Genomic DNA, 13,935 nt, shown 5'->3' on the forward strand with positions numbered 1-13,935 from the left:
ATAACTTTTTAGAAAATGTGAAATTGAAAACAAATTCACATATAAATTCATTCTCCAGCTCTTTTATTAAAAGCTTTTCAATATAGCGTTCCTGATTAGAGGACTGGAAAAGGACGGATTTTTCAGGGGAGAAGCTTGTTAGCATGCAGGAACTCACTGTGGGGAAGGTCCGGACAGGGTTGAGGTAGCTCTCGTTAGGGGTGTTGCCCAGCTTGGAAAGTGCGGCCAGAAGTCCCTGGGCCTGCTCGGACTGGCTCCAGTGGTAGCGTTCCAGGTTGAAGAAATGCGCCACGATGTGGATGGCTAGGACGAGGAGATGACACCAAACATGCACCCTGTGGCTTGCTTTCTCCCTAGTTACTAAAAAATACAGTGTCTCTGCGCTCAAGTTTCTCTGTTCTGGTTTTTTGTAATCTCCAAGGAAAAATGATGTATTTACACATCTTTTCCAGTGCTTTGAGTGGAGTGGATTGAATACTTCCAAAGATACTGTACAAAAATCTCCACATTTATTTAAGTTATATTAATAAATAAAGTAAATCTCAGTTCATCATAATTTAAAGTGTATAGTTATCATGTAAGTGGAATAAATGTTATGATATCTCAGCATAATTATATATGAAATAATTCTAAAAGAAATAATGATATATAACTTCTTAAGAAATCGGAAAGCTTTATTCTAGAATACTGTACATTATACATACTGATATGTATGTTTATGATACTGTACAAAAATCTCCACATTTATTTAAGTTATATTAATAAATAAAGTAAATCTCAGTTCATCATAATTTAAAATGTATAGTTATCATGGAAGTGGAATAAATGTTATGATATCTCAGCATAATTATATATGAAATAATTCTAGAAGAAACAAGTATATATAACTTCTTAAGAAATCGGAAAGCATTATTCTAGAATACTGTACATTATACATGCTGATATGTATGTATATGATGTAAATGATAGATACCAGGAGAGATATTGTTTTTGTTCTCTTTCAGCCACTCTATTTTCTGTTTATTCCTTTCCACATTTTAGTATACAGTAGTTCCCCCAGTCTAAAGTTTCACTTTCTCCAGTTTCAGTTACCTGAGGTCAACCACAATCAGAAAATATTGAATGGAAAATTCCAGGAATAAGCAATTTGTGTTTTACACTGCATGCCATTCTGAGTAGCATGATGAAATCTCATGCCATCCCGCTCTGTCCCACCTGGGATGTGAATCATCCCTTTGTCCAGCATATCCAGTAGCCCTCTTGGTTATCAGATCAACTGTCACGGTATCCCAGTGTTTGTGTGCGAGTCATCCTTATTTTACTTAAAAATGGCCTCAAAGCGGAAAAGTAGTGATGCTGGAAATTCGGCTACACCAAAGGGAAGCCGTCAAGTGCTTCCTTTAAGTGAAAAGGTGAAAGTTCTTTACTTAATAAGGAAAGGAAAAAAACTGTATGTGGAAGTTGCTAAGATCTACGGTAAGAACAAATCTTCTATCTGAAATTGTGAAGAAGAAAAAAGACATTTGTGCTAGTTTCGCTGTCACACCTCAAACTGCAAAAGTTACAGCCACAATGCATGATAAGTGCTTATTTATGATGAAAAAAGCATTACATTTGTGGGTGGAAGACATGAAAAGGAACATGTTCTGATGGATGGCAGTCGGGGTCAGTACTATCCCCTATTTCAGGCATCTAATGTGGGTCTTGGAATGTATACCCCGCAGACAAGGAGGGACTACTCTATATGTATATATACCCCTGCACATACACATTCACACATAAATTTGCATGTGTTATTTCTGGTGGATTGAAATAAGCCATTATTTATGGAACTAAACATACCTTCCGTATATTCTTAAGAAGTAAATGGAGCTTTCTAATTCTGGGACTTGGTGGTGTCTAAATTCTAAATGAAGAGAACAAGCTTAAGAACACAGCATCGTCTGGCCTGAGGATTCTGTGTCTGATGCTGCTCTTTCCAAATCTGTTGGGAAGCCAGCAGTCACAGCTAGACAACGACATACTGGTGCTTTTCCTGCAAATGAAACTCCCGCTGGGTGGCCAGTTGATAACTGCCATTGGGATCAGATTCGTGTGTAAAATGAGAATTCATTGCCCAGGGTATAGATAATTTCCCAGTTGATATCTTCTTTTCTTCTGCACCCACAGTGAGAAGTAGCAGGGCCTATGACTATCATACAGTCTATACAGGTTGTGAGTGAGTTAGGGGATCCTCCGTGGTTGTACATTGTGGGTTGAGGTGTGGAAGAAGATGTGATGGGGAAAAAGAAACAGCAAGAACTTCTGAGAATATTCGTGTCATTTTGGTCCGTGTGGTCCTAGGAGCAGATTTATTTAGAAATGCTATCTTCTATGCAACCTCTTTTCTTTGTCACCTGAGTTCCTGCTATCACTCCCTTTTCTGATTTGCAAAATTTTCTACTCATGCCTTACAACTCACTTCAAAAGTTGACTTCTATCACACATTCTTCAATTTCACCAGCACAAATGATAGTATGACCATAGCATTTCTCAGATATTACTGTTGCAGTATCTATTTATCCCTGCACCCCTGATGAACTTTGACTTCTCAAGGATGGACTTTATTCATCCTTGAAACCTCAGCACCAGTTTGTATTTGACAATTATTTGCTTAGTGACAATGAGATTAAAGAAAGGTAGAAGGGGTAATGAAAGGGTCAGAAAATCAATCTATAAATACAACATTGTTGGAGTAGTGTTTTCTCTGCTGACATATACATATATATATGCTATATATATATATATAATATATATATCGCACATTTTTCTTTAGCCTTTAAGTTGAAAATCAAGTCAAATATACTTCAGGTTGAGGCTCACCCAAGAAGGCAACGCAGTTGATAATGTTTCTGCATCATGATGTTTACTGCCTCCTTATGGCTTCAGAGAGGTTAGCACCCACGAGGTACTATGTTTCCTCCCGAGGTGCTTTGTCAGCATATACAGCCATGTCTATGAAGGGGCTGCCTTGTTTAGCCTCAGCATCCACAAAGCTGGAAAGGCTTATCTAGCAGGAGTCTTTTCCAATATGCTACATGCAAAATGGAAACTATTTGCTAAATTGAACACAAACATTGTCCAGTATTCCTAATTGCTGTTTTCTGATAATTATCTCGAAGTCTTTAAAAAGCAGGTAGTACGTCTCATAGCAAACATATTGAATATTTACTATACAACAGACACTGTTGTAAATGCTGTAGGCATATTATCTGATTTAACCCTCCTCAGGTATCAGCCTTCTTCTCATTCGACAGACCAGTATTCAAAGAGTTAAGGAATTTGTCGTTAATTCGTGATGAAAGTGGTTTAGTGGTTTGCGTGACTCAGTGCTCCATCTTTTGACCATCAAGCTGTATTGCTTCGTTTGACTAATGAGCAATTATCATACCTGATTTTTAATTGAAAACTAGTTTTTTCTATGGGCTTAGATAAAACTCTGAATGGTTTACCTGGTGTCTTTAATCTAGAGTCCAACTGTTTCTAAGGCTTCTGGCTGATCACGACATTTGGAGTCCTCATTGTAGGTTGGTGTAAATGCTCCTTTTATATTCTGCCCCTTGACCCTTACTCCTCTCCTCCTAGCTTTCTTTAATTCTCTCTCCATAGACTAGGGCACTCCAGACAGGGAGTGAAGCTGTTCCCAATTTACAGAAATAGAAACTGAGCTTCGGACCAAGTTAACTGATGTGTTTACCATTGCATAATCCATATATGATAGTCAGAAAGAGAAGGCAGGATACGTTTTTTATATTTTATAACTTTTTTTTTGCAGGATAAGTTTTTATATTTTATAACTTTTTTTTTTTTTTTTTTTTTTTTGAGACAGAGTCTCACTCTGTCACCCAGGCCAGAGTGCAATGGCGCGATCTCAGCTAACTGCAAACTCTGCCTCTCGGGTTCAAGCAATTCTTCTGCCTCAGCCTCTGAGTAGCTGGGATTACAGGCACACGCCACCATGCCCAGCTAATTTTTAGTAGAGATGGGGTTTCATCATGCTGCCCAGGCTGGTCTCAAACTCCTGAGCTCAGGCAATCTGCCCTCCTTGGCCTCCCAAAGTGCTGGGATTACAGGCGTGAGACACCACGCCTGGCCTTATATTTTATAACGTTCTTCTTCCCTGTAATGAGTTGTTGATTGCAATTTGTTTTCTGTTAGATTGATTTCCACATGAGAATTTGATACTGTTAAACTAAATTTAAGTATGTTGATTGAATGAACAAAGATATTAAACTATTTACTTATTCTTGTTGCCAGGTCTCCCATAACAGAGCTGAAGAAACTAATGAAGGAGTACGAGAAAGCCCCAGATGGTTTTCAAGAGGCAGCTTCTGAGGGAATGTGTAAAAACTATTCTCTCCAGTATTTGTCACACACTTTAAAGTTCATGTCTTACATGTTCCCTTGCTCTCGCTACCTCCATTTTGTTTTCTTTCACAAGGTAGAACATACAAAGTGGAATATTTTATTTATCTCAGGCATTCTCAGAGAGAAAACTGCTTATGCTGATTTTGTTTGTCTAAACATTTTATTTTCCTCTTAGATCTGATCCTAATTTTACAGCAATCTTGGCTTGGAGCTAAAGGTATACCAACCGCTGAATTCAGAATTGTTGTGACTTGATAGACACCAGGGGAGATACTATTTTTGTTCTTTTTTAGACATTATATTTTCTATTCCTTCCCTTCTACATTTTAGGCTTTTAAAAATATAAGTAGCCATGCTGTTTATGTTACAGGGACAAGGGCCACAGAGGTGGGATAAAACAGTGACATGGTTTGATTTCTCTCTCTCTTAGTCATCAATATCATTTCATGTTATTAGATTTGATATTAGTATGTAACAGAAAGAATACTGAAGAGGATACTTCTCAGTCACTTAACTTCTTTTAGGCCCTTTTTTTCCCATCTGTGAAATGGGTAGATTGTACTAAACAAGGTTATCTAAGCCCCCTTCCAGCTGTGTGGCTCCGGTGTCTTTCTCTGAAGTTAACTGGGAACATATTTATCATCTAAAAGGGATTTGTAGACCAATATGGAAGTAATGCAAACACAAAGCTCATGTTTTCATGTTTCCAAAGCCAACTCTGGCTTAATTGGGGCTCTTCAGTCTTGCAGTAAATCCAACGTCATTAGCTATGCGGGGGGGCTCTTCCTGGGCCTCTGTGGACTTTCTACAGTACGCACTTCTCTGCCCTTGGAGGACCGCAAGACACACGTTTCCATAACCCACTCAATTGTGCCAGGCTAAAAGGTGCTATAGCTGGATCTTTCTACAATTTTGTGTTCTCCCCGAAGTACTTTTAAGAGAGCAGCAATTTTGGAAACACTACACATGCGCATTTAATTGGTATGTGGACTTCTGAGTTCAAATAAGGAGCTTTCCATTGAAAAGTGAACCAAAAAAAAAAAAAAAACAAAACTTAAAGGCTACTATTAGAGCCAGTTGCCCTGAAAAAGTTCTTTTACCTTCCTTCTTTCATTTTATTTTTCAGGAGATCAAAGTGAGCATAACTGGGGGGAATCTTGGAAGTGTGGTCTGTCCTTGCTGTCTTTCTGCCTGCCTGTCAGTGATAACAGTCATTTTGGAGTTAGTCACCTCCTAATTAAGCAGCCTTCAGAAACGAGGACCCAGGGACAGATTCTGGCTCTGCTTCTGCAGCCAGAATTTGGCTGCAAACTTTTAAACCTGTGGTATGATTTCTGTAGAAGGATTCGTTGACTCTGGCACCCTGTGTGTGCCACGCATTTGTAAATCACATTAAATCCTGTCAGGCAGGGCTGGGGATGCAGCTTCCCTGAAGCTCCCAGAGCCTCAGGGGGAACTGGTTAGGAGCAATCCTTGAGGGGTCAGGACTGAAGAGTTTGTGCCTTTAGGGCTATTCTCAAGCCTGGGTCTCCAAATCTTTATTTTCTGGGCACCCTTATTCTGTGCTCTCTCCTCTCACCCTGCCCTTGTTATGTTTATTGATGTTTGTAGACTAATTTTAGCACTCATCAGGAGCTGCACTCGGCTAATTGTTCACTCCTGGAACCTGGCAGAAGCAAGCTGCGGACTCTGCCAGGGAGAGCTGCCTGGGTCACTATTTAGACACCCCTTGATGGAAGCTGGAGCTCAAAGTACTACTTTTCAATTGGAAGGGTCTTCAAGGTCTGCTGTGGACCAGGGACTCCAGAAAGATCTGCATTAATAAGAATGAAGAGGCTGTGAAACTATGATTTTTATACCCATGGGGTTATAGGTCCCTGAAAATGATTTATTAGTGGTTGAAGAATGCTCCGGCAGCTCTTATCATAGGCAGACAAGCAGGAAGGCAGGAAGCCAAAAGAAGAGTTCCTGTCACTGCATTTTCCGTGATGTCCTTGATTACAGATACCATTGTTTTGCCTCTTCCCTCCTCCGCCCTCGCCTTCTTCCACCAGTCTCTAATTACATCCTTTAATGATTTGACCAATTAAAGCCTGCAGTTCAGCTTACAGGGGAACGGATGAGAAATTAGAGGTTGGCATGCAAACTTCGATGTGGTCGCACTTTTTCCAAGGTTACACACCTCTATTAAGCCAGCCGGCTATTTGAAATGCAGCATAATGGGCGATGCTAATAAAATAAGCGCAGGGACATTTTCAGCTGCTCCCAAGTGAATCTACCAGAAGAAGAAAATGTGAAAAGCAGAGGTGTTTGCATGAAACCAAGGCTTAGCATTTTTTTTCCTCCCAAAAGCGCAGTTGCCAGACGCATTTCTTCGTTCATGTGAAATGTAATAATTGCTTTGTCAGGGTTTGGGAGAAGCAGAGAGCTTTCTCCCCAGCCTCCTGCATTTGCAGGGATTGGAAACACCGCAGCTCTGCTGGTTGCTATGGAGGAGTGGTATGAGGGGCACTTTGCTCTGGGTTGCAGTTCTGACCCTGCTGGGGGAGCCCCAGGAGATATCTGGGAGCCTGGCAAAGCAGTGGGGTTCAGGAGGAAGGGGGCCGGAGAGAACACTTGATTCTCTCCAGGGATGTGTGAGGGAAAGAGGGAGAAAGAGCACCCTGTTTTCTCTGGTTGCAGTAGAATGTGAATGTATTATCTTGGACAATTGACATTGTTTGAATCTTTTCCCTCCCCACACTCTGTTCAGTCCACTCCAGACTGCTCATGACTCCCTGAACAACTCATGCATATGTGTCCTGTACCATTCCCAGTGATTCCTTCAACCTCTCTTGCCTGCTGGCTCTCACTCATCCTCAGTTTTCACCAAATTTGTTGAGGACCTCTTGTGTGCCAGGGACCAGGGCAGCCAAGAGGCGTAAGGCACAGGCTCAGCCCTGGAGGTGATCAGCTTCTGGGGAATGAATTTCACTCTGTGGTAGAAAGTATGACCTTAGACCCCTCAGTGAAGTGGCTGCGCTGGGGGAGGTGGGCCAGGATATGAGTCCTGGGCATGGCCATGTCTCACCCATTTAGCACCATGAGGAGGACAGAGCATTTCAGGCAAAGGGGATCCCTGGACCAAAGGCACAGAATGCTTAGGAACTCCTAGGAGCTGGGTGTGCCCAAGGGGAAAACCAGGGGGATGTGGCAGGAGATAAGACTGTGGCAGGGGGCACAGGCAGGGGGCACACGCAAGGTCATTGGAGCCCTTGGTCAGGCTAAGGGCTTCGGATTTGATTTTATTTGCAATAGCAGCAAGTGAATAACCCTGTATTCTGCAAACTTCCAACTAACTCTGATCCTGACAATAATCTGCACATCTCATTGAAAAAAAATTTTTTTTTTTTTGAGACAGTTTTGCTCTTATTGCCCAGGCTGGAGTACAATGGGGCATTCTCGGCTCACTGCAACCTCCACCTCCTGGGTTCAGACGATTCTCCTTCCTCAGCCTCCCAAGTAGTTGGGATTACAGGCGTGAACCACCATACCTGGCTAATTTTTGCATTTTTAGTAGAGACAGGGTTTCACCATGTTGGTCAGGCTGGTCTCCAACTCCTGACCTCAGGTGATCCACCCGCCCCGGCCTCCCAAAGTGCTGGGATTATAGGCGTGAGCCACCACGCCCGGCCTGTATTAGTATTCTTTTAACTCCACAGAAGAAAGAGCATGAGGAACTTCTCAGATATCACACTACCAATCAATAGCAGGGGTATAAAATAATTTGGTTACCTGATTTTAGTCAACAGCTGCTTATACTAAATTATACTCCATCCTAAAACAGCCCTGACCACACTAGTTTCAGAAAGTTGTAGCTGCTTTCAGGGTATCTTTAACACAGGGGATATTCATTATACGTTTCTAATGCATTGGTATTATTGATACACGATTACATATAAAGAAATGTACATGCCCAAAAGTTTAAGGAGAAAACTATTTCATAACACATTTTTCTTATTCTTTGCTTTCTTTTCTGTTGTATTTTTTTTTTCTTTTTGAGATGGGGTCTCACTGTGTTGCCCAGGCTGGAGTGCAGTGGCACAATTTTAGCTCCCTGCAACCTTCACCTCCTGAGCTCAAGCTATCCTCCCACCAAAGCCTCCCAAGTAGCTGGGACCATAGGCATGCACCACCACGCCCAGCTAATTTTTTTTGTATTTTTGGTAGAGACAGGCTTTCACTATGTTGCCCAGGCTGGTCTCGAACTTCTGAGCTCAAGCAATTCACCTGCCTCAGCCTCCCAAAGTGCTGGGATTATAGGTGTAAACCACCATGCCCGGCCTCTTTTCTGATGTATTTTGATGCTGGCTGTTTTTTCCCCCCTTCTCTCTGTAATATCTTTAAAACTTTCTCTTAGAGTTCAAGTCTGTCTTAAAGCTATTGTATTGTGATAATATTCTTGCCATTTTACTGTGTTATGCAGAAATCAAGCTATTTGAGATTTTAAAGGAAGCCTGGAGATTCCTTGAATTGCTTCTGTGATGAGCCTATCAAGGAGCGATCTGGTCTCTGTTTGGACATCACCCATGATGGGAAATTCAGTATTCTTAGGGGAACTTCATTCTAATTTTAGATAATTTTCAAGGTTCGGAAAAGATTTCCATTCCTGAGCCAAAATTTCTTTCCCTGAGTCTTTATTCCTTCATGCATTCACTCATTCGTGAACGGTTATTGGTGCCTACGCATACTCAGCACTATTGTGGGCCTTGGAATACAAAGACGAACCAGCCTTATTTCTTCCCCTTTATCCCTGAGCTGGTTTTCTCTAGGACACAATGTCTTTTTACTCTTATTTCCTAACAAACCACAAAGACCTTTTACAAAGCAGTTCTCAGGTTGGTTTAATCCAGCGTTGAACACAATCAGTGGGAGCATCTTCCCCTCATGTCTCACTGCACACCCAAAGTTGTGTTAATTGGCACTCAGGTACCGTCTGTCATGTCTTGTTGCTTAATTAAATTCACATTTGTTTTGAGTGTTCCTTTTACTCTGCTTTTTTTTTTTATGCATGAGAGGATAAAAACAAATGAGGAAAACATTTTATAGTTAAATTAGTTTGAGAGAAACAGTCCTGAATCATAACTCTTTATCGCTCAGATAGCCTTTTATTTCAGTGTCTTTGTTTTCCAGCAAAACCACAAGCTGGTTGATGACTGCTCCTCCTCCTTTCTTCCTCATCAGAGTTTAACCTTGGCCTTGGGTGCTAATTTCTAGTGCCTTCCTCTTGAATTAGAAATATAATAATAGCAATAACACTTTATATGCCTATAAAGCTTCATGTCTTTTCAAGACCCTTTTATGTCCATTACCTCACTACGATTCAGAACTTTGCTAATATGATCTTTCTTTTCTTTTTTCTTTTTTATTGCCCACAATACTGTTTGACAGTCATTTTCCTAGGACTGTGAATGAGATTTTGAACAGAGGTCAATTTTATTCCCAAAGTGAATTATATTGAATAACAAAGTGTCCCTTTTTCAAGTAAGTATTTATTATTGTATTATTAACAAGCTTAACTATTCACAAATGAAGTTTCTCCAACTTTTCTTTGACCAATTGAGGTCTTGGTAGGGGAAAACTCATAGGTAAGTATAAACTGAAAATGTAAAAACCCATTTGTATAAGGTTTACAGGGTCAGATAAAGGGCAAAGTTTTCTTTTACCTGAGGGTGAGACTTGGGGAAGGCAGAGTTAAAACAAAACTATGAAGTTAGGCATCAGATATTGTAAAATCCATTGAGCAATTAATAAGTACTTACTTGCATTAACAGCTATCCCATAGGCGACCAGTTTGTGAAATCTGAGGTTTTTGTCTAATTGCCTCCTCCACGGTCCTCTGCAGCACTAGAGTAACAAAAAAATATGCCTGATTTATGGAAAAATTACAATGAAAACAATGTCATGAAAGTTAAGAGAGTAGGAATCAGGCTTTGCCTCTAAACTGCTTAAAGTGGGGCTATGTGACACAAAAGTTAATGGCCATTAGTCAAACAGGCAAATCAAAAGGTTATTAGTTGCTTTGCTGAACTCTCAACTCAAAAATGATTGACTTATTAGTTCTCTGTTTATAATTCAAAACTCTTGAATAAGCCTGCCAAAATACATGCCTCACTCAGCTTCTTTGTTTAAAAATTTAAGGTAATATCCATCATCCTCATTCATGTGTTTTAGGTAGTGTGCAAATTATTCCTACATATACAAAGGCAAATATGCATCTATATATAAATATTCAAAAAATCATGATGATGATTATACAGGCATACCTCGGAGGTATTGTGGGTTTGATTTCAGACCACTGCAATAAAGCAAATATTGCAATAAAGCAAGTCACACAAAAGTTTTGATTTCCCAGTGCATATAAAAGTTATATTTATACCATCCTGTAGTCTATTAAGTGTGCAATAGCATTATGTCTAAAAAAAGTACATGCTTTAATTAAAAAATACTTTATTGCTAAAAAATGCTGACACAGAGACACAAAGTGAGCACATGGTATTGGAAAAAATGGCGCTAGTATACTCGCTCCACACAGGGTTGCCAGAAGTCTTCAATTTGTAAAAACCATAGTATCTGAGAAGAACAATAAGGGGAAGTGCAATAAAATGAGGGATGCCTGCATAATACAGTATTTTACCTGGTAAAAGTTTTTGAAGGTCTCATTCTCTGCATGCTATTTTGTTTGACAGGAAGCACAGGTAAGTTCCCAACACAGTGAAATCAATGTAATTGAGAAATATCCCATTATGTTTGGTAGAGGTTAAAATCTACATAATAAAATCTATGTACTGTGATTATGCTTTTGTGGGTGAGAACCCAGAGAGATGTTTCCTGGTGGCATTTGTCTCAAAAGCTTATTTGTCTTCTTTCAATCAGAAACAATGATGGTTCCAGCTATTACAATGCTTCCATCTTCATGGGGCAAATATATCAGGAAACTGTTGAGCAATGAGTTGAGTGTCATGTAGGAAATCAATGGCAACAGCCAAAACCAAATCAGATAGATGTACTGATTACCGTTTTTCTGTCTTAGCCTTTCTGTTATCTCTAACAAAGAAACCCAAGTTTAAACAGAATGACTGAGAATTTCATAATAAAGTACATTTTTTTCAATAGCACTTATATGAGGAAGTCGTAACAGTTGAGATTATTTCAGATATTTTAGTACTTACAATACTTGTTCCTCTTATGAATGAAATAAGGTTTCGACTGACAGGTATTAGAATTAGCATGCAGTTAAAATTCAGGCACAGTGCAGACGCTCGTGCCCAAGCCAGTGTTGACTGTCCACATGTAAAGACATAAAAAAGAGATTCAGGGAAAACAACGATCCAGGGAAAATAAAATGCATTTTGTTTTCTGAAAAAATAATGTTTAATCATAAACTGTACTTACACCCAAAATAACTCTTGTGTAATGGAAAGACTCCTCCTCTTCATACCAGTAGAACGTGTCAATAAACAGATAAAAATTTATTCCCAGCCATGAGAGCTAGAGTAGAAAGGAAAGAGAACCAATGAATACTACCTTCGAGCTTTTTCTCTATTCAAAATCACTTGGGGTTCTTCATTTAAAGTGGAATGAAGAGCTTCTCAATATTAATCAGAATTACTCCACATATTTATTTCTCATAGATTAGTTTTTAATAGGATTATAATGGTAATACATTATTACCTTTATTAAAAAGATTTAAAACACATATGAGTCAACTTTAAGTGATTTAATGAAACTACAAAACCTTCTTAATCAACGTTGCTTGACAATGATATCAAGAAGGAAGAAATCTTTAAAAACAACTCCGAGAGTCCTCTAGAAAAATTCCAATTTCATAGTCTAATTCAAAGACTTCATTTGATTTAGAGAAACACTCATACATTATGCAAAAACAAACTACTTGACTTTAAAAATAATTAAAAATGAGCTCAATCGGAAAACAACTTTGCATGATTCTATAAGGGGAAATTAAATACATCTACTGAATGTTTTCTAACAAGTTTTAGTCTTTTAACTAGAGTAATACTTCAAGCTATTTAGCGTTCCTATACAAGTTTTCCTAAAAATCAAAGACTATTCAATCTATATATTTAAAGTTGAATAACAAAAATGATACTTACTACTAATATGGTGGAGAGACCCTCATTCAAAATCCAGCACCCCATCATGATACTTGTTGCTCTTCGGCTGTCAGCAAATTTCTTCTCCCTCACCTGTGTCTGGATGTTGGGTCGTTAGTAGGGCTTCCCTAGTAAATTATTTTGTCTTTGTGTCATAGGAAGCACCTACAGGGAGCAGCTCTCGAGGAATTTCTAATTAAGGACTTCTTGCCAAAGGCACATCACCACACTGACATGCCTCATGACCTGGGTAAATACAAGGCAAGTCTCTGTCTAATGATTCCTTTCGTCAGAGATTTCATAAGAAAAGAAAGCTGGTTTTATTAAATTGTCCTCGTGTACTTTATACCCGCTCATTTTCTACATGATTGCAGTCAAGATGATAATAAGTCTTTATGTAAATCTGAGAAATAACCTAAGTGCTGAAGGCTGCATATAGCAAAGCTCTTTCTCTATTTGTTATTTTTTCCACTTTTTTTTTTTTTTGAGACAGAATCTTGCTGTTTTACCCAGGCTGGAGTGAAGTGGTACGATCTGGGCTCACTGCAACCTCTGCCCCCTGGGTTTAACGGATTCTTCTGCCTCAGCCTCCTGGGTAGTTGGGATTACAGGTGTGCACCATCACGCCCGGCTAATTTTTGCATTTTTAGTAGTGACGGGGTTTTGCCATGTTGGCCAGGCTGGTCTGGAACTCCTGACCTCAGGTGATCCACCTGCCTTGACCTCCCAAAGTGCTGGGATTACAGGTGTGAGCCACCGCAACCAGCCATATTTTTTCCACTTCTTTAATTCCTTTTCCCCTCTTTCAAAAAAGCTCTCTATAGAAGACAAAGAGTGTGGGCTAAATGAACATGAATTAAACCGTCTTTCAGAAGATGGTGGAAAGAGATTCTAAAAAACATAAGATAGAAAACTCTCATATAAATCTAAAAGTGTGACTATAAAAAATGAACTTTTTTGTGGGACTGATGTAATACGTGCCATTTATCACACTTGGTGCACCCATGAGGCAAGTGCAAATATCCTTTCATACTCCAGTCACCCCAGGAGTGGCTGCACGGGAAGCCTCGTCTATCTCTGATTTTGTGTAAGTCATAGTTGTTCAATATAGTGACCATAATTCTACTCTGCTAGGCAAAATTGTCCTAATTGAAGCAATTTTCTGGCTGGTTTTGGCCCAAATATTTCCTTTAAATTTTTTAGACAAGATAAAATAGGAGGAGAATCAATTTTGGAAAATCAAATCTCTCCTGTTAAAAACCTGGTAAGAGTAAGAATTGTGAATATTCATTTATCTTTATTTACCCAGGTACTATTAGGTTAACGACTTTTCAAGTATTGTCAGTTAAATCATACATGGATTCTATCAGGTCGA

The 13,935-nt window shown here is 39.4% G+C and overlaps 1 protein-coding gene across 1 annotated transcript in view; it reads right to left on the reverse strand.

The window, feature by feature from the left end:
* Positions 1-12,608, reverse strand: part of NOX3 (NADPH oxidase 3) — a 57,205-nt gene extending 44,597 nt beyond the window's left edge. Inside the window, exons 1-5 of the mRNA XM_004044873.4 lie at positions 12,561-12,608; positions 11,842-11,937; positions 11,619-11,729; positions 10,209-10,293; positions 158-303 (exon numbers count right to left, since the gene is read on the reverse strand). Coding sequence (XP_004044921.4) covers positions 158-303; positions 10,209-10,293; positions 11,619-11,729; positions 11,842-11,937; positions 12,561-12,608 — 486 coding nt within the window. The remainder of the gene's footprint in view (positions 1-157; positions 304-10,208; positions 10,294-11,618; positions 11,730-11,841; positions 11,938-12,560) is intronic.
* Between the last annotated feature and the right edge of the window lie 1,327 nt (positions 12,609-13,935).

Source organism: Gorilla gorilla, chromosome 5 (assembly GCF_029281585.2).
Source record: "Gorilla gorilla gorilla isolate KB3781 chromosome 5, NHGRI_mGorGor1-v2.1_pri, whole genome shotgun sequence".
Lineage (NCBI taxonomy): Eukaryota > Metazoa > Chordata > Mammalia > Primates > Hominidae > Gorilla > Gorilla gorilla.